At 36.3% G+C, this 23820-nt stretch overlaps 1 protein-coding gene and 2 pseudogenes across 1 annotated transcript; all 3 read right to left on the bottom strand.

Moving 5' to 3' along the window:
- Positions 1-2824: 2824 nt before the first annotated feature.
- LOC107780119 (NDR1/HIN1-like protein 10) lies at positions 2825-3844 on the bottom strand (annotated as a pseudogene).
- A 2290-nt stretch (positions 3845-6134) lies between these two features.
- On the bottom strand, positions 6135-7155 carry LOC107780118 (NDR1/HIN1-like protein 10; annotated as a pseudogene).
- A 7546-nt stretch (positions 7156-14701) lies between these two features.
- Positions 14702-15133, bottom strand: LOC142178298 (uncharacterized). Its single transcript, XM_075247629.1, has one exon. It carries the CDS (start codon positions 15131-15133, stop codon positions 14702-14704), a length of 432 nt encoding a protein of 143 aa, XP_075103730.1.
- Between the last annotated feature and the right edge of the window lie 8687 nt (positions 15134-23820).

Below are 23820 nucleotides of genomic sequence, written 5' to 3'. Positions count from 1 at the left end.
ATCCCTTCTTTACTTTTGGCATAATTCATATGATACGACGAAATGAGCAATCACACCACTTTCGTGAATGATTATATTCCTAGAAGTACTAGGGTTACCTATGTTGTTGATTCCCCATGTGTCCTATTATTATATCATTTGTTCATGGTTATCAGAAAAATACGTAAGTTGCTAAAGTTTATCCAAAGGCATATTGATCTTGTGACATTCCGAGAAATCTTACTGACTTACTTCATCATGCATTGCATTCATTTATATATGTATATTGACCCATGACCAGATGACGTTATATACGCGTATATTATATCTATATGGGATATGGTAAAATGTTATACCGGTATATACGCACCACCACGTGATCAGCTAGTATACGTTGATGATTTCGCCCACAGTGGCTGAGATAATATGATGAGATGCCCTCAGAGGCTTGATGATGTTATGCACGCATATACCTATGTATGGTATGACATTTATACACACATGCATGCCATTATAAATTTTTCATGATTCACAAAGCTATTCGAAATTACAGGTTGAGTTCTTTACTACATGTTTCTTTTATGTCTTTTATATAATACTATCATGCCTTACATACTCGGTACTTTATTTGTATTGATGTCCCTTTTGCCTGGGGACGCTGTGTTTCATGTCCGCAGGTTCCGATAGACAGGTTGAGAGTTCTCCTAGTAGGCTATCAGCTCAGCGGAAGGTGTTGGTGCACTCCACTTGCTCCGGAGTTGCCTATCTGGTCAATATAATTTTGACATGTATTGATTGGTATGGCGGGGCCATATCTCGAACTTTATGACATTTATGTACTCGTAGAGGCTTGTAGACAGATGTCATATATATTGATACTTGTATGACCTTGTCGGCCTATGTTTTGAGTATACAAATGATCATGTCGGCCTTATAGGCCCGTATATTGCATGCATAAATTTCTATATCATGTTGGGTCATCCCATGTCGAGTATTCTCTTATGTTTAATTCTAGTTATTTCATGACAGCCTTTCCGGTTCATTTACCCATGATAGTATGATAAGAAGGATACGTTACGTTGGTACTCGGTTGAGTTAGGCACCGGTTGCCCGTCGTGGCCCCACGATTTGGGTCGTGACACAATTATCATCAATATATCTTGGTAAATGATAGATTTCTCAAAGAGCAATTGGTTTGATAGCGTTACATTCAAAATATAGTCGCCGAAATATATTTTGGGTAGTGTATGTCTCATATTTAAGAACAAAACAAATAAATAACCGAAAAATCAAAAAATCGACAAAAAACAACAAAAACTGAATCGATAAAAAACTGACTTAATTGGTTTGGTTCGATTTCAATATTTGAAGAACCGACTTACTTGGTGCAGTTTCTTTTTAGAAAAAAATTGATTCAAACCGAACCATGAACACCCCTACTTGTGATAATACTGCATATGATTAGTGCGCGTGTTTTGTATTTATACGTGTGATAATACCACCGTTAGTGAACTAGATCAAATGGATTTAGGAAAAAGCTGTGAAGAAGTGTCACATCAGTGGTTTAAGGGATGCGTGATCTCTATATATAACTTGGGCAATCCTCACTATATGCATACTTTTGAGTTTGTGTTACGCTCAAAAGTTTATTTCATTAACAAAAGCATAGTAGCCAATGAATCATCATTCTAGACAAACTTTTTGGCAAATGGCTATTGATTAGTCGCATTCATCTGTCCCCGTCTCCCGAGGCTTGAAAGAAAAAGAAAGCCGATATTGACTGTATGGTTGGTGATATTTTAGAATTCAAAACATCAATCACATTTTGTATTTTTGTGTATCTCAAATTTTTTTGCAAGTTCCAATTTAAAAGGTTGAAATTGACCACTAGAAAACAAAAAAAGAAGTTTTCCTTTCAGGTTTATTTTAAGGAGCATAAAACGAGCAAAGAGTTCAATTATTGTTTTTTGTGTTTCACTTCTCGGGCCTTCTAAGAGAAATACTCTAATTGTTGAGTTAAGTAGCTCATCGTGAGCTTTGAAGGCTTCCGTTTGAAGGCTTTCCTTGGCCGCAAGTTTGATTTTCTGTTGGAATTGTTCCTTTGAATTTTTTTTTTTATTTATTAAAAAAAAATTATTTTTAATTGAGCCCTATGACCTCACATCTTTTTCTTCTTTTCCGATTCTTTCCCTCCTATTATTACTTGCGAAGTCTCTCTTCATCATTTTTTTAAACTTTCATTCCTCATTTTGTTTTTATCATTATACCTTACTTTATAAATAATTATTTTTTATATGTAATTTGAATTGATTTTAATTAGCATATAATTTCTTTATTTTTAATAGAATAATATTAATTTATATATTGGAATATAATTTGAGCAATATCTTCTATTGGGTTTTGAAAAATAATTAAATGGCTTGGTTGATAGTCGTTTTGAATCGAATATCATAGGTTGAATGTTGAAGGTTTTTCTTTGAAAATAATTGTCATATAACCCAACAATTAAGATGGAAAAATAAACAAAGAACAATACAAGTAAATTAATCTAGTCAAACAAAAAATATATAATGCAGTTAAGGTACTCTTTAAGCAAAAATTTATATTAGAGGCGCTCTTTCATGAAATGTTATTTTTATTTTGCATTTTTATTTTGAATAAAATGTTATTTTTCTTTTGACCTTAATTTTTGAACTCTATTTGAAATGAGAAGGACAACATTATTATGTTAACAATAATAAATTTGGATTTGGTATCTTCTTGACCCACCTACAGAACTCTAATAAGCGTCCAAATAACAACGAATGCAAGCAATACTCAGTGATAATAATGGACTACCAGCATGTTTTAAAAAAGAAACATATTATTTATTTATTTCACAACAATAACCAAATAACATATCTATGTCCGTGAATGCTAAACTCTAAAGATCGAAAAAACAGAAGGGCTAGAAATGTAATAATGTAAAGAATATATGAAAACAAATAAATCTACGAACAAAAAAAAAAGAGAATTGAACTACCAATCAAGATGGCATCTGGTTTCCTCAAAATTAGCAGATGATGATCTGCCATTAGACTGCAGAGGAACCTTAAAATCACACTCAATCTTTGGCTTAATTTTGCGCGTTTTGATCCAACCAAACTTTAGCCTAATACGCATGTAAAGCTTCACTTCCATCTCATATACCCCTAAATTCTTCTCATTATTATAGTTGGATTTCTCTTTGTCTCCCAATAAAACCAAGCTCTGTCCTTTGAACACAGAACGCAAGTTGCTAGTATTCTTGTGACCCTGATAAAATGGTTCCAAATTTTGACTAGCAAATCTTTCGCCTTGATACAAAGCTCTAGCTTCAATTGAATCGTAGTAAATTCCAATACGCTTGTTGGGGTTTCTAATAGTCATATTAAGAGCAAGATCATAGTTTATAGTGTTGTTTGTGGTGGACAAATCGAACTGAGTCAACGTGGTATCGGTCACGTAGAATTTAACTTTGTTAGGACGAAGAACGAGCCAAAGAACTAATGCAATAACTCCGACGATGATGAGAAGTGTGAAGATAATTTGGCAGATGCAATTGCAAATGCAGCTGCAGAGGCAGCTACATGGGTTGCAGCTGCTGCCGCCGCGACTACGGTGGTAGGTTTTTGTTGGTGGGGAAATTGAAGGGCCATAACAGGCTCCGTTCAGATGGGGTTCTGGCATAGCACCTAAAGGAAAACAAGAAATGCAGTAACTTAAAATTTCTGTGTTTCTATTGAGTATATATGCAGCAAAAAAAATGGATATGAGGATGTCCCTTTAGTGGATGAAGATGAATATATATATAGACACGTCTGTTTTGGTCTTTTGTGGTAGATGGGAATAGTGTAATTGGTAAGCAAAAGCGGATAAAATAGTTGAAAATGCCGTGTTTTGAAGGGGTTAGAGTTTGAAAGACGCGGTAGTTTTTATAGTGGTACCTTCGTCGAAATCAGGGAAGGTTGTGTTAACAATTTCCAATCAAGATTATAGTCATTGACTTAATTATTAGTCAAATTTTTTTCTGTTGTTTAGTCTCTATTTCTTATTCTCTACATTTAAATTACATTTTTTTTTTCTCAGTTAACAAGATATAATTTTAAAGAGGCATGAGAAGAGCGATTTATACTAAACTAGTAGGTAGTTACAATTACCTACCTTGACATGTTAAGCAATATTACTTGAAATAAAATCATTAGTCTCGTCTAATAAATTGGGCAGTTATCACCCTCCCTACCCTGGCAGTAACATGTGATTTATAGTACCTAAGTTAAAACACTTCTCTACCAATGAATTTTTACATCCCATAGCTTCAGCTGATTGCTTGTCCAGTTCATTTTAGACGTTCACAAAACTACTAATACGCAATCTTTCAAGGATGGTTGCCCGGAAATAGTGCACCACAAACAAAAATCAAAGAGACTCGCAATTCCATAGAAAAATTCACGATTCCTTGGAAGTTAAATCTAAGAAGTTTTGGCACTTGAACTCGTGAAATTGTTGTTCTGAGTTTTAACTTCTGAATCTTCAACATTTGTTTTTCCTTCGAGAACATTATTGATGTGGTTAATGTAACAGTAAGCATTCTTTGAATAACTAGTTGCTCCATCACTTTAATATGTACCAATAAAGTGAATTCTAATTCCATCACCAATGTATGTGCACATATGTTGTGTATGTGTTTACATTGGAATTTTGGTCAGAACTTCATTTCATGTAATGTTTGTGCGTCCCGTGGGCAGTTGTGCTGTCTATTTTTACCCCACTAGTCGAACATAATGTGCCCACCAGCCTACCACTTCCCTAATATGCCAAATCACATTAACATTGTCTTAGTAATTTTTTTATTTTTATAATTATAGTATTCTAACCAACTATATACAAACCTTTATTAATTAAACGAGTTATCTGTTATCTCCTATCAACATATGTATCGGATATTTATATCCATCCAGACTTAGACATATAAGAAGAAATCATCAATGTTTTTTTTTACCTCAGTTAAGATTTGAAACCGAGACAAAAATGATTCTTTTTCGTAATCTCTGTGAAATGGAAACATATTACACATGCCTAGTCCAAAAGATTGTTTTCGAGCATGTAAACTTATGATAACTGATAAACATCTAACAACATATCCATAAAATTAGCTATAGCATTTATGGGACGCTGGACATATCTCTCTTAATACCTCGAGTAAAGACTTTTCCCATCGATTTGGTTTATAATAATATTTCCTGAATTGAATTTTTAAACAAATTATTGTAAAAATACGTTTAGAAAGATGAGCAATTTTTCGTTTTTGCCTCTGCTGGCCAAAATGAAGTAATGTCACGAATATTGTGCAGTAATTTTTCCTCTGTAATTTCTGCCTCCTTTCGAGTTGTTTAGGATTGCTGAATTGTAAACTAAAAAGTCTAATTGCCTCTGAAACTTTTAAAAAGTTGATGCAATATTCCTTCTTTTTTTGTAATTTAAAAAATTTGGCAGCAAGTGGTAACAGTCAGGACAGACTTTTTGGCAAATGGCTATTGGCTAGTCACATTCACCGGTCTCCATCATTTGGGTATTGAAGATAAAACAATGCCATTAGCTAAACATCATTGATCTTATACTAAAATACCTTGTGGTTTCTTTTTCTTGGAAATTCACTTAGTTTATATCACTAATAGATAGTGAAATTGACCTTAAGAGATAACTTTGCCATGAAATAATTCGAACTCACATCAGAGAAATTTGTTGGCTATTTGAGAACCTAAAAATAATTGCTAAACATTTTCTCTTTCCGAATTAGGGGTACAAGTGTAGGATAATGGATCAAAACCAAAGCAGAACCTACATTAATGAGAAACAATTAAGACCAAGCTAGAAACGTTCTCAGGACTTGCAATAATTTGGTATATATTTTGTATAATAGTTGTATTACTGAGGAAGAAGATAGAAAAGGAAGGAGAGGGAGAGAGTTTAATTGGTTGAATCCTAGTCCCATTAAGAGTTTACATTTAAATCGACAACTCTAATCAACATCCAAAGTAATTAAAAAATTAAAGTAAAGAATTTCCAGAGCTAAGAAAATCAGCAAAAATAAAAGTAATTATTTATTTACATTAATGAACACTAAGTCAATGACGGAAAATCAAAAGTGATAGAAATCCAATAATCAAGAATATCCGCTAATATCGAAATTCCAAAGAATACAGGAAATACAATAAATAATAAAAAACAAAAATAAACTCCATCGAAATGTGAAGATGATCAACAATGGTGCGATGATAGAAGAAAACTACCAATCAAGATGGCATCTAGTTTCCTCGAAATTAGCAGATGATGATCTGCCATTAGACTCCAGAGGAACCTTGAAATCACACTCAATCTTTGGCTTAATTTTGCGTGTTTTAATCCAACCAAACTTTAGTCTTATACGCATGGAAAGCTTCACTTCCATCTCATAAACCCCTGCATTCTTCTCATTATTGTAGTTGGTTTTCTCTCTGTCTCCCAATAGAACCAAGCTCTGACCTTTGAACACTGGATGTAAGCTACTAGTATTCTTGTGACCCTGATAAAATGGTTCCAAATTTTGACTAGCAAATCTTTCACCTTGATACATAGCTCTAGCTTCAATTGAATCGTAGTAAATTCCAATACGTTTGTTGGGGTTTCTAATAGTCATATTAAGAGCAAGATCATAGTTTATAGTGTTGTTTGTGGTGGACAAATCGAACTGTGTCAACGTTGCATCGGTCACGTAGAATTTGACTTTGTTAGGACGAAGAACGAGCCATAGAACTAATGCAGCGACTCCAATGATGACAAGAATGGTGAAGAATATTTGGAAAATGCAATTGCAGAGGCAGCCAAAGAGACAGCTACATGGGTTGCAGCTGCTGCCGCGGCCATGGTGGTGATAGGTTTTCGACGATGGCGGAATTGAAGGGCCATAATATGCTCCGTTCAAGTGGGATTCTGCCATAGCTTAACCAAAACAAGAATGAAAAAATAAATACCAACTTATACTGTTTATTTGTTCCTTTGGTGTACTATAGGTTACAATAGTAGAGATGAGAATGATATATCCTTTGGTGGTAAGAGGAGATGAATATATATAGGTGTTTCTTCTGTCTTTGGTTTAATGTGTGTATGTGTGTATGCTATTTGTGTATGAAGGGAATTGTAGAATTGGTAAGCGAAAGCGGATTGAATAGTAGGAAAGGCCGTGTTTTGTTGTTGCTTTGAGTTTGAAAGACGCGGTAGTTTTTGTAGCGGTATCTTCGTAGAAATCAGATTGTGTTGAAATAGTTTGTGCAAAGCAATCTCCCATCAATATTATAGTCATTGCCTTATACTTTAGTAAATATTTTTCCACTGTTGTGTATAGCCTCTAGTTCATAGTTTCTAGGACATGTTAGTCTTTGAATTCCTGGATCAAAACGAATTTTAACTATAATTTTCGCCTCAAATATACTGATGAGAAAGAATTTTACTCATTCTGATTTTGAACCCATTAACTTTAGATTTTAAATTCAATTCTAATTAAAATGAAGTAACGTGACGAAATAGTATAGTTTAGTTTTTAATTTTTATTTTGTAATTTCTGGCTCCTTCGTTTTGTTTTAAGAAATCTGGTAGTAGGTGATCATTATTCAGGACAGACTTTTTGTCAAAAGGCAATTGGCACATTCACCGGTCTCCATCGTTTGGGCACTGAAGAGAAAAATGCCATTAGCTTAACGTCATTGACCTTAATTATTATACTAACTAAAATGCCTTATGGTTTCTTTGGCTTTGAAAACCAGTAAATTATATCACTAACAAATATTGAAGTTGACATTAAGAGGTATCTGTTTAACCCAAAAATAAATTTCTCGGTTAAAGTCAATATCAAGAGGAAATTAGGTTACTGATAACCAAAATTACTTCACTTTCTTGATAATCTGAAAAAAGAATGATGGAAATAGAAAGACAAGGAAAGAAAACTCAAAGTATATCGCTAATCTCTCCCAATTGCGGTTTGAACCTTTTGATTAAAGTAAAAGAATAATTGCATATATTGATAAGAATTTAGATGCCTTGACAAATGAGATTCAGATCCTTATATAAGGGTACATAATTATAACGGTTTTCCTACTTTATTCTGTGTTATTAATGTCATTAATTGACTTGATTGCACGTTACCATATATAACTGTAACGGTGTCATTAATGACTGAAGATTCTTCGTAACTAATATCAATGTCAATTCCCCTTCCTTATTTATGACAGATTCATGAACCTTCCCTCTTTATGATCTTCATCCCTTTCGTACCTATTTCTATTTTTTCAGCAGTCAGGGTCGGTACCTTTTCTGGCAAAACATCGGGGGTATTCCGTTCGTGCCTTTTCAATTCTTTTAATTTACTTAACTGAATCTGCTTCTTTTACCTACTATCATTTGCTCCACTTATATTCCCCAAAACTCTTTCGTGAAGGTGTCTTTTCCTTGTGGCTAGAAGTAAAAGGATTTTAGCTAGCCCCGAGGATGACCGTGACCGTGGTTGGTATGCTCGATTTGTTGTCACCTCCACTCGTGTGTTAATGGGTGATGAAACATGTCTTTCCCTGAAAAGCGAAACTTTGCACGCAAGTGTTTTTCCTCTTATTTTCTTACTTTTCTTGTTGTTTTGATTTTCTTCACATGAGTGTATCTTCATTTTTTAGCAACCATGGAAGTCTTTAAAGAAATTCCTGACTGCCGTAATTGGGTAGAAAAAATGTTGACCGTTGCTCCAATGGATAAAAGATCCTGAAAATTTTCTTTCACAGAAATTTGGATAGAAAGTGAAAACCCCGGTAAATTTTTACCTCCATAGTTTTTCTTCTCTTTTGTTTGTTCGTTTCTTTTAATACATATACTCTTTTCCCTTTTTTCGGGGTTTGTCATTCGTGGCATCATTCCCGCTTCTGTTCCTTCTGCGAAGCTTTCTGTAAGCTCAGCACAAGAATATATTTTAAGCATGCCTTCCTCCAAGAGGAAAAATGTCGAAGCCCATGGTTCTGAAGATGAAGAGGATACCGAAGAAGGTTCCTTAGTGAGGAAACCACGAATCAGAAGGCACGTGATTTCAAATGATGAAGCCCAAGTTTTTCAAGATCCCCCCCCCCCCAACTTCAATCCTTTTTAGTCTCGTGAATGAGCCAGAGAATACCGATTTGTACATCTATGATAAAGATGCTGGTAATTTTGATAAACCCCCCTCAAGACCCATTGACAGGTTCTTTGACCAAGGTTTTTAGGGTGAAGAAGAATTTGGTCCTGTCTCAAAAGAGCCGCCACTTTCCTCTCTTCCGATGACATTAGTTGCTCCCGCTGTTAATCCCCTTGTTTCTCCGCCTACAATCACCCAGTAGTTTCCCTCGCTGCTGCTTCTCGTGAAGAAACTGAGCTTTCTAGCGGTAGACGAGGTATGAAGAAAGTTCTAATTGAAGTCCCCGATGGTGGGAATTGTTTGAAGAAGTCTGGACAAGTTGCGGTATGGTTAAAACCATTGCTTGGTCCCGTAGAAAGGAAAAAGCTCGAGTTTCACAGTTCTTTGACGCTGATGAATGACATCATCCATTCTTTCCTCAAGGTATATCTTTACTCTTTTACTTTCCTCTCCTTCCTTTCACGTTCCTAACTCCCCTTCTTTTGTCTTTTTATAGAACAATTTGACACGTACGGAGCTTATGAGAAGAATTTCTTGGACAGATAAACAGGTGAATGAGTTGCGCACCGAGGATGATAATTGGAAAGAGCAATTCGAAGTCCTTCAACTAGAGAAAGACGTTCTTGCTGAGGAGAAAGGAGCTTTAGAACAATAGCTGAGGATAATCACCGCTGAACTAACGGTTTTGAAAGCCTCCTCCAATCAAGTTGAAAAAGAGAAGGACAGATTGGAATCCTCATTCGCTAAACAACACTCCAAGGTAATTGAAGAAATAAGAAGCTTGAAAGAGCTCCTTAACCAAAAAAAGAGGTATATGCGAGTGATCTGGTACATATGCTCACCAGGATCAAGAAGACTTCCGTGCCTTAGTGGAAAAGATTTAGTTCCTTGAGTGTTGTCTTACTCCTTTAAAGGCATCTTTTTAAGCCTTAAAAGAAGAAAAAGAAGAGTTGAAAGCTGAAATTGAGGAGTGGGAGAAGGATTATGAGTCCCTTGAAGACAAGTTAACACTTGATGTTAGTTGGACTTTCTTGAACACTCGCTTTGAGACTCTAATTGAAGCTAGCCAGGAGGGTTTTGACCTTAACGCTGAAATTACAAAAGCTGAAGAGACGATTGAACAGACTCAACAACTTCAAAGCTTCTCAACACCCGAGGATGAAAGTTCCAAAAGTGATGGTGATAGACTTACTCCTAGTGAAGCTGATGCTCAACCCTCGTCTTCTCAAGTTAATCCCTCTTCTCCCGTGGATGATGCTCCCTAATTTTTGTACCCTTGGCTTTTGTGGAAGTAGTTTGATTTTGTTTTAACTCTCGTCTTTGTTTTTATCACGACCCAAACTGTAGGGATGCGACGGGCACCCGGTGCCTAACTCAACCGAGTACCAACTTAACGTATCCTTCTTTTCATACTATCATGGGTAAATGAACAGGAAATTTCATCATGAGATAACTAGAATTAAACATAAGAGAATACTCGACATGGGATGACCCAACATGATATAGAAGCTTATGCATGCGACATACGGGCCTATAAGGCCGACATGATTATTTGTATATCAAAACATAGGCTGACAAGTCCATACAAGTATCCATATACATGACATCTGTCTACAAGCCTCTAAGAGTACATAAACATCATAAAGGTTGGGACAGGGTCCCACCATACCAATTAATACATGTCTAAATCATACTGACCAAATAGGCAACTCCGGAACAAGTGGAGTGCACCAACACCTTCCGCTGAGCTGATAGCCTACTAGGAGGACTCTCAAACTGTCTATCAGGACCTGCGGGCATGAAATGAAGCGTCCCCAGGCAAAAGGAACGTCAGTACAAATAACGTACCGAGTATGTAAGGCATGACAACAGTATATAAAAGACATGAAAGAAATATGGAGTAAAGAACTCAACCTGTAACTCTGAATAGCTCTGTGAATCATGAAAAATTTATAATGCCATGCATGTGCATATAAATGTCATACCATGCATTAGTATATGCGTTCATAACATCATCAAGACTCTAAGGGCATCCTATCATATCATCTCAGCCACTGTGGGCAAAATCATCAACGTATACCAGCTGATCAGGTGGTGGTGCGTATATAACGCCATAACCTTTTTTCATATCCATATACATATAATATATGCGTATATAACACCATCTGGTCATGAGTCAATGTACATGTATAAATGAATGCAATGCATAATGAAGTAAGTTAGTAAGATCTCTCGGAATGTCATAAGATCAACATGCCTTTGGTTAAATCATGAAATAAACTTTATCAACTTACGTATTTTCTGAGACCCATGAACAGATGATAGAATAATAGGACACATGGGGAACCAAGAACATAGGTACCCCTAGTACTTCTAAGAATAGAATCATTTCTGAAAGTTGCATGCTTGCTCATTTCGTTACATCATATGGATCATGCCAAAAGGAAAGAAGGGATAGCCTTAACATACCTTTGCAATCTTCTCTCCAATCGTCAACCAAGCTTAATATGATCTTCTTACGTCTACAATGAGTAACCCGACTTCGTCGTCATCATATAAGTATTGTAACTCTCATATTTAAAAACCGATATTCTACAAGAAAATAGACAGCACCTCCCTTGTTTTTACTACATCCCATAAGTTACGAAAAGTCACCAAACAGCCCAAACAACAACAATCTTATTCACAATAAGCTCTCTGATTACTTCAACAACCATTTTGAGCGGCAAGCTAGATTTACAGTTAACAAAATATAATTTAATCCAATTCATTTTCCATGAATCCGCCTACAACTTATATAACATCATACTTATCCTTATCATATCATTTTCATCCCAAAACATCAAAAGAATAATCTTCAAAAATAGTCCACACGCCTAACACCTTAACCTTTATCGTCAACCTCTTGTTTTTCATATTATCTTCTTCAATCCACTGAATTAGCACATAGATAAGCTAAACAACAGTAGCCACAACATAATCAAACTATTTATAACGATTTCCAGCCACAACAAACCATATATATAGCCTCAACATAGCCCACAAAAAAAAACGATAACGATTCATTATGCCATGTCAATTACTATATTGAAGATTTTAACTCAAATACCTCAAACAACACATGATTAACCTTAAGCACAACCAAAAATATGATTTACATACCTTAGGAAGTATATACAACTTGAAATCCCCAGCTGGTGTAGCTCACAACAACCCTCAATCACACCACAACACTATAGAGACTCTTTTGTAGTCTCTAACACTTTTGATGATAATTTGAGTTGATTCCCCTTGAGTTTGTTCTTGGGATATGTTAGGGAGGGTTTTGGAGAGCTTTTGGACGAAATTTGGGTGAGAAATGACCCGAAATGAGGCTGAAACGTCTTTTAAAAGACGTGGGGTCGGTGGCCATCTCAAGTGGGTCCCAATCAAGCTGCTTGCGCAGTCTCGTAAAAATACGGATATCTCTCTACTCTAGCGTCGTATCGACAAACGGTTTACAGCTTTAGAAACTAGATACATGGGAATTTAATTAAATATAAAGATATCCCTATAAATCCCAATATATTGGTAGAAAACTGCCTCGCAACCTGGCCTAGAAACCTTTGAAGTGCGGCGACATGACTTGGCGACCCTACTTTTAAAATTTATATTTCTCTACCTCAATATCGTATGAATAAATGGTTTGGACTGTTGGAAACTAGGTTCAAATACCTTCATTTTGGTATGATATATGTACCAAAATGACATCATAAAACTTACGAATTAATTTCTCAAAATGACTCGTTACAAGGCAAATCTTAGCTTGATTTTTCCGCAACTTAAATCCGATTTTTTCCAAACTTTATATTTCATATCCAAACATCATATATAGTCATATCATGACTTAAAACTCATTTAAATCATGATTAACCAGTCTCATATTCATCTTAACTTACTTTAGATTTCGGTAAACCTTTCTTATCCTTGTAGAATGATTTCGTCCTTTTTGAGCTTACATTAGATAATCTTATAATGATAGTGACGTCTGAAGTACGGGATGTAACAACATGTTCCCTTAGAAACATTTGGACCCGAATGATAACTCTTACAGGCTTGCGAAAATGGGATGTAACATCATTAAATTACTTTATATACTTTTGAAGAGGATTTCATTTTCAAGCTTACATCAATTCACTTACAACGTACTCTTACGTACAAAAATATGGGGTGTAACAATTGTTTTTGTTTTTGTATAGTTTTTGAAAGATTTTTGGAAGATTTACCGTCCCTATTTTTAGGGTAATGATATAAATATCTTTTTGATTTTGCTGCATATTATTCTTTCTGCTCTTTGAATTTTTGAGCTTATTCTTGCACTTCAAATGCTTTAGTAGATTGCGACTTCAATATGCATGGGTTTTATAAAAAAGGACCCTTTTATATTAACAACACTGATGAAGATGACGTCTCATCTTCATATTGGTGGAAAGATATGAAACATGAAATAATTTGAAGAAATTTTATTATTTTTGAACTTTCAAATAAATAAGTTTGTACAATATTTTCATAACTGCTTTCATTGTAGCGGGTTTAAAAATATGGGTATATTTTCCCGTGATTAAATTTGTGGCCTTAACCTAGATGCTCGTGGGAGTATTTTGTACTTTTTACTACCCATCCTTTCCGCGAGCTTGAACGTCTTTGAAATTTTAACATTTTCTTCAAGGGTTTCTTCAAGGTTTTAATTCTAGTTGAATTATGCTCTTGTTGTATACATCTTTTTTCCTTGTGTATCCTTCCCCCCCAGCCCCCCCATATGTTAGATCATTGAAGCATGAGATCTCGAACACTGGATCAACTCCTTACTTTTGGTTCTTTTCTTGAAAAAGGAAATACATACCAGACTCGGATGTAATCTTTTAGATGATGACTACATAACCATTTTTCCATAAAAAATGTTGTAACCTAGACCGGGAATAATTAAGTATTCCGCATGTCTTTCGGGTCTAATATTATCATTTGGAACAGGCCAACTTGTTTTTCTATCATCTAAAACGGTTAGTAAAATTTAAATATGCAATAAAATTGAACTTGCATAATACCTGACCGTGGGTATTAACCTCTTTTAGAAGTAATATTTCTTCAAATAGACTGCATTCCAGTGTGCTGGTAACACCTTGTCGTCCATTATTTCCAATTCATTTGCTCCTTTTCCAGTAATTCCTCTAACCCTATAGGAGCCTTCCCAATTTGGACTGAACTTTCCTTCTTTGCTCCTTTTGTTGATCGGAATACCTTTTTGAGGACGAAGTCCCCAATTTTGAAGTACCTCAGGTTTGCCTTCCTGATATAATATCGTTCAATTATCTGCTTTTGAGCAGCCATCCGAATTAATGCTGCTTCTCTCCTTTCTTCCATCAAATCCAAATTTACTTGTAGCCCTTCTTCATTTGTTGCCTCACTAGTATGTGTGCATCTCGTGCTTGGTTCGTCTATATCTACTTGAATTAGAGCTTTCATTCCATACACAAGTCAAATTGGGGTTTCTCCTGTGCTAGTCTTTGCCGCCGTTCTGTAAGCCCATAACACACTTAGTAGTACTTCTGGCCATTTGCCTTTTGACTTTTCTAATCGCTTTTTTAAGTTGTTGATTATAACCTTATTTGTCGACTCAGCTTTCCCGTTACCCACTGGGTGGTAAGGTGCACAAGCGATCTGTTTAATCTGCCAGCTTTGGAAAACGTTAGTGACTTTCGCACCTATGAATTGCGGCCCATTGTCACAAACACTCTCCTTTGGGACTCCAAATCGACATATGATATTTGTCCAAATGTAATCCATAACTTCTTTTTCTCGTACCTGTTTAAAAGCACCTGCTTCTACCAAGTTTGAGAAATAATCCGTTCGAATTAACAAAAACTGTACCTTTCCTTTAGCTTGAGGCAAAGGTCCTACGATATCCATCCCTCATTTCATGAAGGGCCATGGTGATATAACTGAATGCAGCAATTTCGCCGGTCGATGCTTATTATTACTATATCGTTGGCATTTATCGCACCTTGCTACAAAGTTTTCTACTTCCTCTTCCATTTTTGGCCAGTAGTATCCTGCTCTTATTAATGTCTTCACCAACGATCTTCTCCCGACATGATTTCCACAATACCCCTCGTGTACTTCTCTCATTCCATAATCTGTTTGTGATGGTCCAAACATTTTGCGATATAAGTTCTCATGAATTAAGCAATACTGAGCATCCTTCAACCGTAACAATCGGGATTTCTTTTTATCCTCAGGCAAAATACCATACTGCAAAAAGTTCACAAATTCGTTTCTCCAATCCCAAATTAAATTATTGAAATTTACCTCACTCTTGGTTTGGTCGATGGCCGAATGAAATAAATGTACCACAATAACATTTTATGCATTTGTTGAATCGGCGACAGATGCAAGATTTTTCAATGCGTCTGCTTCTGAATTTTCTTCCCTAGGTATTTGTACAACTTTTCATGTCTGGAACTGCCTAAACAATTCTCGTGCCTTTTCGAGGTACTGATGCATTCGTGTCTATCTTGCTACGTAATTCCCCTGCATTTGATTGACTACTAGCTGCGAGTCACTTTTGATCACGGTTAGTTCAATACCAAGCTCCCGTGTGAGTTCCAAGCCTGCAATCACAACTTCATACTGTGCCTCATTGTTAGCAATTGGGTAATATTTTATCGCCTGTCTTATTATTTCTCTCGAGGGTGGAATTAAAAAAATCCCCAAACCTGCTCCTTTAACATTCGAGGAACCGTCGGTAAACAATGTCCAAGCCCCCGAATTAGCTCCGGTAAATATTCGTAGTGGTTTCTTTTCTTCAGGAATTAAGCTTGATCTATAATCTGCTACAAAATCTGCTAACACCTGACATTTTATAGTGGTTCTAGGCTGATATATAATATCATATTCACTGAGTTCTATAGTCCATTTAGCTAACATTCCTAATAATTCTTGTTTATGCAATAAATTCCTTAATGGAAAAGCAATTATAACTGAAATAGGATGATACTGAAAATAAGGTTGTAACTTCCCTGATACCATAATTAAAGCTAAAGCAAGTTTTTCTAGGTGAGGATACCGTGTCTCAGCATCCAGTAAAGACTTACTAACATAATAAATCGTAGATTGTTTACCTTTATCTTCACGTACCAATACCGCGGTGACCGCTACTTCTGATACAGTAAGGTAGATGAGCAATCTCTCTCAGTCTTTTGGTTTTGCTAACAGAGGTGGATCTGACAGATATGCCTTAAAATCCTTCAAAGCTTGTTGACACTCGTTAGTCCATTCAAACTGATTTTGCTTTTATAATACTAAAAAGAACTTACAACATTTTTCCGATGACTTGGATATAGACCTTCCCAGAGCCGCTATTCTACATGTTAATCTCTGTACTTCTTTCTTGTTCATGAGTACATCTGATATTTCTTCAACACCATTGATCTGTGCAGGATTTACTTCAATACCTCTATTAAAAACAAGAAAACCTAAATATTTACCTAAAGCTACGCCAAAAGCGCACTTTTTCGGATTTAACTTCATGTTATACTTGCGAAGAATTTCAAAGGACTCAGCCAAATGTTAAAAATGATCCCATGCATGTGTTAACTTGACCAACATATCGTCTATGTAGACCTCCATAGTTTTTCCCAAGTGTTCTTGAAATATTTTGGTCACCAATCTTTGATATGTGGCTCCAGCACTTTTCAAAACAAATGGCATGACTTTATAGCAATAAGTCCCCATGTCTGTGATAAATGAGTTTTTTCCTCATCTAAAGGGTCCATTTTTATCTGATTATAACCACAATAGGCATCTAAACAACTTAAAAGCTCATGATCTGCGGTAGAATCAATTAATTGATCTATTTGTGGTAAAGAAAATGAATCTTTAGTACAAGCCTTATTAAATCAGTATAATCTACACAAACTCGCCATTTTTCATTCTTTTTTGGAACCACAAAAATATTAGCTAACCAGTCGAGGTACTTTACCTCTCGTATTGAACCATTTTTTTAGAAGTTTTTGTACCTCATCTTGGATTACTTGATGTTTGAATACCCCTTGCGTCTTTTTCTTTTACTTGACAGGTGGGTAACAGATCCTCATTTAGTTTATGAGTCATCACCTCTGGTGGTATATCTGTCATATCTGAATGTGACCAAGCAAAGCAATCTGCGTTAACATGTAAAAATTCAATAAACTTACCTTTCATTTCTGGTCTCAAATTCCCTCTGATGTAAACTTTTTTATCTGGCCAGGTGACAAATAATATCACAGCTTCGAGCTCCTCCGTGGTTGTTTTGATGTTTTCATTTTCCTCTAGCTCTTGAATCACATCAGGTCTTGAATCCACATCAGTCTGACCTTGTGTGTTTTCAGTTGAGGTATGGATAGAAGCGTCCCCAACTGAATTCTTTAATTGTTATTCTGTGTCTGCATCGGTGGCTGTTGTATTTGCAATCACCACTGAATTAATGCTCTGTGAAGCCTGTTGATCTCTTCAGATTTGTCAGATCCCTCACTATGAAGGGAATTTGATAACTTGATGCAACGTGGATGGGACAACATCCATATCATGAATCCATGGCCTTCCCAAGATTATATTTTAGGCCTTGTCCGCGTCTATTATCTGGAACTTTGTATCTTTGATGACTCATTCTATAAATGTAGATAGTACAACTTCTCCTTTCATAACGATGCTTAAATTATCAAATTCAGATAAAGACCGTGCCTTTGGTATGACCTTATCATTGGTTTGCATTTCATTTACCACTCTCAGCAAAATGATATTTACTGAGCTACATGGGTCAATCAAAACTTGTTTTACATTAGTATCATGTACAAGTAAAGATATTACCAGTGCATCGTTGTGAGGAATCATCAAGCCATCTGCATCTTCGTCATCAAACATTATACTGTCACCTTCCAAGACTTGGAAAACTCGTCTCCCGTGAGTGACAGTGACCTTTGATGTCATTTTTGCAGTCGTGTACGTTACCCCATTAACTTCATCTCCTCCGGTTATGACATGTACCGTTCTCTTTGGTTATAGAGGCTTTGGGGGTTATTGCAAGTTTTTCATGTATGATTGTCTCCCTTTCTCACTGAACATATCAGTAAGATAACCTTGCTTCAGTAGATATTTGACTTTCCCTTGCAAAAGCCCGCAGTCTGTTGTTCTATGGCCATGGTCATTGTGAAACTCGCACAAGAAATCTGGGTTCCTTTTATTTAGATCTGATCTCATCTCTTTTGACCATCGCACCTTATCTCATATTCCTCTTAGAACAACCACCAATTCAGAAGTGCTGACGTTAAAGCTATAATCTCCTATTCTTGCTTGAGTGCTGGAATCATTGCTTCGGGCGTCTCGCTCCTTTTTAATCTGGAAGAAGAACTCGTTTCTTTTTGCCTTGATCTTGAATCAAAACGTGCATTCTCTTGTTTAGGTCGAGAATCTCACCCTGCAGGTCCCATGTAAGACTCGTACCTATTTTTACCAGACCGTATCTCTGATTCTAAGAGTCTTGAACCTGGACTTTCATCTACCCTTGGCTGTGTAACTATATTATCTTCTATTCATAGCTTCGTGCTACATCGATTGTACACATCATTCCAAATCATTGCAGGAAACTCCCGCAAACTTTCTTCCAGCCTCCTCGTGGCTTCTGAACTTTTCGCGTTCGAGTTGCTTGCAAATTCCATAACCGTTGAGTTATTAGGTATTTGCGGCAGCATCATTCTCTCATGTTGGAATCTATCAACGAATTCTCTGAGCAATTCTGTACTCTTTCTGAGCCCCTATATGCGTCTTTATAAATGAATCTACAAGCTTAGCAAAAGAATCAATTGAGTTTTCAGGTAAGAGTGAGTACCATGTTAACGCCCCTTTTGAGAGTGTTTTTCCAAATTTCTTAACCAAAATCGATTCAATCTCCTGCTTGGTTAAATCATTGTCGTTCACGCTTGTAGTAAACGCAGTAACATGATCCCGTGGGTCGGATATCCCGTCATATTTAGGAATATCAGGCATTTTAAACTTTTTAAAAATTGGCAAAGGTGTTGCTCTTCGCTTCCAGGGTTGTTGTGAATACTTGTCAATATCCACACCTTCGATCATAGGAGGCACGCTAGGTATTTGTTCTATTTGCTCATTTTGTTCCTTCAACTTTTTCTGCAAAGTTAGTACTAAACTTTATAAATTAGATTTATTTGGTGTACCTGACCCTCCATCGCGAGATTTATTGGGTATTTCTCCACTTCCAGGGTTATTGAGTCCTGAACGAGGATTCTTCAAGGTGGTTGTATTAACTAGTGGTGGAGTTTGTGCTGCGTTGGGTAATCCTCTAGCAAAAGCCTACAACGCTTTGTTCACTTGTTCTGCAATCAACTGCTTCAAAGCATCCTGCTCAACGGTTTGTTCACCTCCATGTTACCCATTAGTGCGCGAAGCAAACCTTTCAGGTGAACTTCTCATGAGTGCTGAGGAGTAGTTGTAGGTGTGTGATGTGGTGGAGTTCCACCTTGTTGATTCAGTTGGTTGTTCTCGTTAGTAGTAGACATGTTTTGTTGCGAAAATAAAGTTTAGAAAGTAAACAGATTATCCGATTCTCAGTAACGGAACCAATTTGTTTAACCCAAAAATAGATTTCTCGGTCAAATTCAACATCAAGAGGAAATTGGGTTACTGATAACCAAAATTACTTCGCTTTCTTGTTGAACCTTTTGATTAAAGTAAAAGATTAATTGCATATATTGATAAAAATTGAGATGCCTTTACAAATGAGGATCAGATCCTTATGTAAGGGTACATAAGTATAACGGTTTTCCTACTTTATTCTGGTTTGTTAATGGCATTATTTTCCTTGATTGCACGTTACCATATATAATTGTAACGGTAGCATTAATGACTGAGAAGTTTTTGTAACTACTATCAATGTCGATTCCACTTCCTTATTTATAACAGATTCATGAACCTTCCCTCTTTATTGTCTTCATCCATTTCGTACCTATTTCTTCTTTTTCAGCTGTCAGGGCTGGTACCTTTTCTAGGAAAACACCGGGGTATTCCGCTCATGCCTCTTCAATTCTTTTAATTTACTTAACTGAATCTGCCACTTGTCACCTTGCTGATGATCCATGCGTCATACCTTTTTTTCACCAATATATTAACTCTACCATAATTGATTTGGACGCACATCAGCGAGATTAAATTAAAATAATAGGCTATTTGAGAACTTAATAGAGAAAAATTACAACCCAAAGGTATGTCTTAGTGGTCAAGGGGGTTCTAAAATATTATGAGGTCATTGGTTCCGTTCCCACTAGCTACAATCTCTTTAAATTTTCGCACATAGCGGGAGCTTAGTGCATCGGGCTGCCCTTTTCTTTTTCAAATAAGAGTACAAGTATAGAACTTTTGAACAAGTCTATGTGTGTTAATTGTATTAGGGAGATTATTTGAAGTTATCTCTTGATCAATAAAAATTTCGAATATTTGTAACCATTCCTGCAATACATAAAAGTGTAGGGTAATGTAAGGAAAATGGCCTAAACTACCTCTATCATTTGTTAAATGGCTTATAGGTACCCTCCGTCCATCTATCCGTCCAAAAAAGCACATGACGTTAATTCTATAAATAAAATTTCCCCCACGTCTAATGGCAAAAACATGTGTGCCTTCAATTTAATGACGTGTCGATTTATTACTGGGCCACGTGACAACCTCAGACTAAAACTAAAAAATGGGTCTTATTTCAACCCACTTGCCTAATCCGACCCTATATTTTCTTTCCCATCCAACCCTAGGTTTTCTTTCCTCATCAGAAAATGAAATTTCAAAGCAAGAGACCAAATCAGAGCAGCAACTAATGAATCAATCTAGTTCTAATTCCTTTTGTGGTATCAAGAGAAGCAATGGTGTTCATTGTGTTAATACACACAAGGTTCCTCCATATTTCTCAAAATGCTCCATTCCCTCATTCCTCCATATTTCCACCCAAAAAAGTGATGTGTATTTTTTTTGCTGCAAATATCTTCCGCCAGTTCTGAAACATTGTGTTTTTCTCTTTATTTAATTTTTTTTTCTCTCTCTACAAGTCCAAATGGTTAATCCATCGATCGGAGGATTCCTCGAATTTTCCTTTAACAATAGCCCAAATCTACTGTAAACGATGACCAAAGTGTTTATTTAGTTCCTTAACGATTAAATCCCACATCCCTATTTTGACCAATTCTTCATGCAAATGTTTGTTTATATATATCAACATAAAAGTAAAATAAACAAAATAAAGAATTGAATTCTCTGATTTTTAGATTTGGGTTTTATTCAATTCACCTGAACCCGAATTTTAACCCATCAGATAATGAAAATGTTGAAACCTAGCTTTTTTAGTTTTACTCATATTTGTTTTTGGACAAGAGTGTCACGTGGCCCAGTCAAAAGACGCCAACACATTAATTTGATTAACGTAGTGTCACGTCTGTCGTTAAACGTAGGATTATTTTTGTCACGACCCGAAATTTTTCACCGACGGGACCGTGATAGCGCCTAACCTTTCACTTGCTAGGCAAGCCAATGTTAGAAAATCATTAAACCAATTCCTTATTTCCATTCAGTAATTAACAATAATTAACGAAGATGAAATATAATAATTAGAAAATATCATAAAACTGTATTAATTACTACCACTCGGATCTGGAGTCACAATTCACGAGCATTCTAGAATTTACTACAAGTAATAGTCTGAAAGAAATACAACTGTCTGAATGAAAGAATAGTAGAACAGAAAAGATAGACGGGGACTTCAAGGTCTGTGAACGCCGACAGATCTACCTTGAGTCTCCGGACAGCGGACCAATAGCAAAATCTCGATCAACCCGGGTTGGTATAAAAATCTACATAGAAAGTGCAGAGTGCAGTATCAGTACAACCGACCCCATGTACTGGTAAGTGTTGAGCCTAACCTCAACGAAGTAGTGACGAGGCTAAGGCAAGGCACCTACAAATCAACCTGTACAATTTAACAGTGTATATACAAATACAGAAATGAAGAACTAAACAGGAAATGTCGGGAGGGGAACATACTGAGGGGAATACAAGATAAAAAACTACAACAGAATGATCACCAGAACAGTCAATATACCATGAATCAACAGGAATAGTGAATATAGTAAGGAAAAATGCCCGGCATCACCCTTCATGCTTTTACTCTCAATCTCACCATAAAATTAATAGAAATGGCACGGCATCACCATTCGTGCATTAACTCTCATATCATGGTACGACATCACCCTTCGTGCTTTTACACTTACAATATGGCATGGCATCACCCTTCATGCATTAACACTCACAATATGGCATGACATCACCCTTCGTATTAACACTCACAATATGGGACAACATCACCCTTCGTGCATTAACACTCACAATATGGCACAGCATCACCCTTCGTGCATTAACACTCTCCTTTACCATAATGCAATGCATAAATAACAACAGGGAGAGAGAATAAAAAGCACAAACCTTACTTCAACATTTGGTTCCATAATATTAATCTCAACTTTGAAATAAAAACTCAATTATCACCAGAAAATCAGTAAACATGATAAGAACGATAAATTGAACAACACTAGTATAACACGTAGCAATTAGGCATAGGAAAGAGACAATATAAGAAAAATAGAGAAACATGGAAAACAGGTAAATTGGCGGCGCATAAGTACTCGTCACCTCACATATACGCCGCTCGCATGAATTTCACTTAGCAAGTAATCTAAGGTTCCTAATTCCCTCAAGTCAGGGTTAGACACAACACTTACCTCGCTCCAAAAGCCACTTAATTCTCAATCACAGCCTTTCCTTTGGAATTCATCTCCAAACCACTTGTATCTATTCAAAAATGACTCAATAATATCAAATATTTCTAAAGAAATCAATTATATTGCATAAATTAAATTTCCCAAATTTTTCTCCAAAAAGTCGAAAAATCGACCCCGGGCACACTTGGTCAAAATTCGAGGTTCGTACCAAAATTCATTTACCCATTCACCCCCCGAGCCCGAATATGTAATTAGTTTTGGAATCTGACCTCAAATTGCAGTCTAAATCCCCCAATTTCCAAAATTCATAGTTTCTACCCTAACTCCTAATTCTACCATGAAAATTCTAGATTTTAGGTTGATAATTCAAGAAATGTAATGGGTAATTGGAAGGAAATGGTTTAGAATAACTTACCAACACTTTGGGGAAGAAAATGACTCTTGAAAATCTCCTATACCCGTTTGGTTTTTGAAAAATGTTGAAGAAATGGCTTAAACCTGCGTTTGATTCTGTTTTATGCACTGAGCGACAGTGTGCATTGCGTTCGCGAGGACACTGTCGCATTCGCGAAGGGTACTAGCTGCCAAGCCTTCGCATTCGCGAGATGCTTCTCGCGTTCGCGATGGTTACTCCCCCATAGCCTTTGTGCTCGCGAGACATTGCTCGTGTTCGCGATGAAGGAACGACCAATCCCCCCCCCACCCACCCAGGTCCCCAAGTGCTTTGCGTTCACGATGAGCCGGTCGCGTTCGCGAAGGGTAAATTTCCCATCACTTTGCGTTCAC

Source organism: Nicotiana tabacum, chromosome 24, assembly GCF_000715075.1.
Source record: "Nicotiana tabacum cultivar K326 chromosome 24, ASM71507v2, whole genome shotgun sequence".
NCBI classification, from domain to species: Eukaryota; Viridiplantae; Streptophyta; class Magnoliopsida; order Solanales; family Solanaceae; genus Nicotiana; species Nicotiana tabacum.
The sequence above is the reverse complement of the archived record's forward strand: the minus strand, read 5'-3'. Positions and strand labels throughout refer to the sequence as shown.

What these genes read in the sequence shown, in the direction of transcription:
- LOC142178298 (XM_075247629.1), bottom strand. Translation starts at nt 15,133, where the DNA reads ATGGATATCGTAGGACCTTTGCCTCAAGCTAAAGGAAAGGTACAGTTT.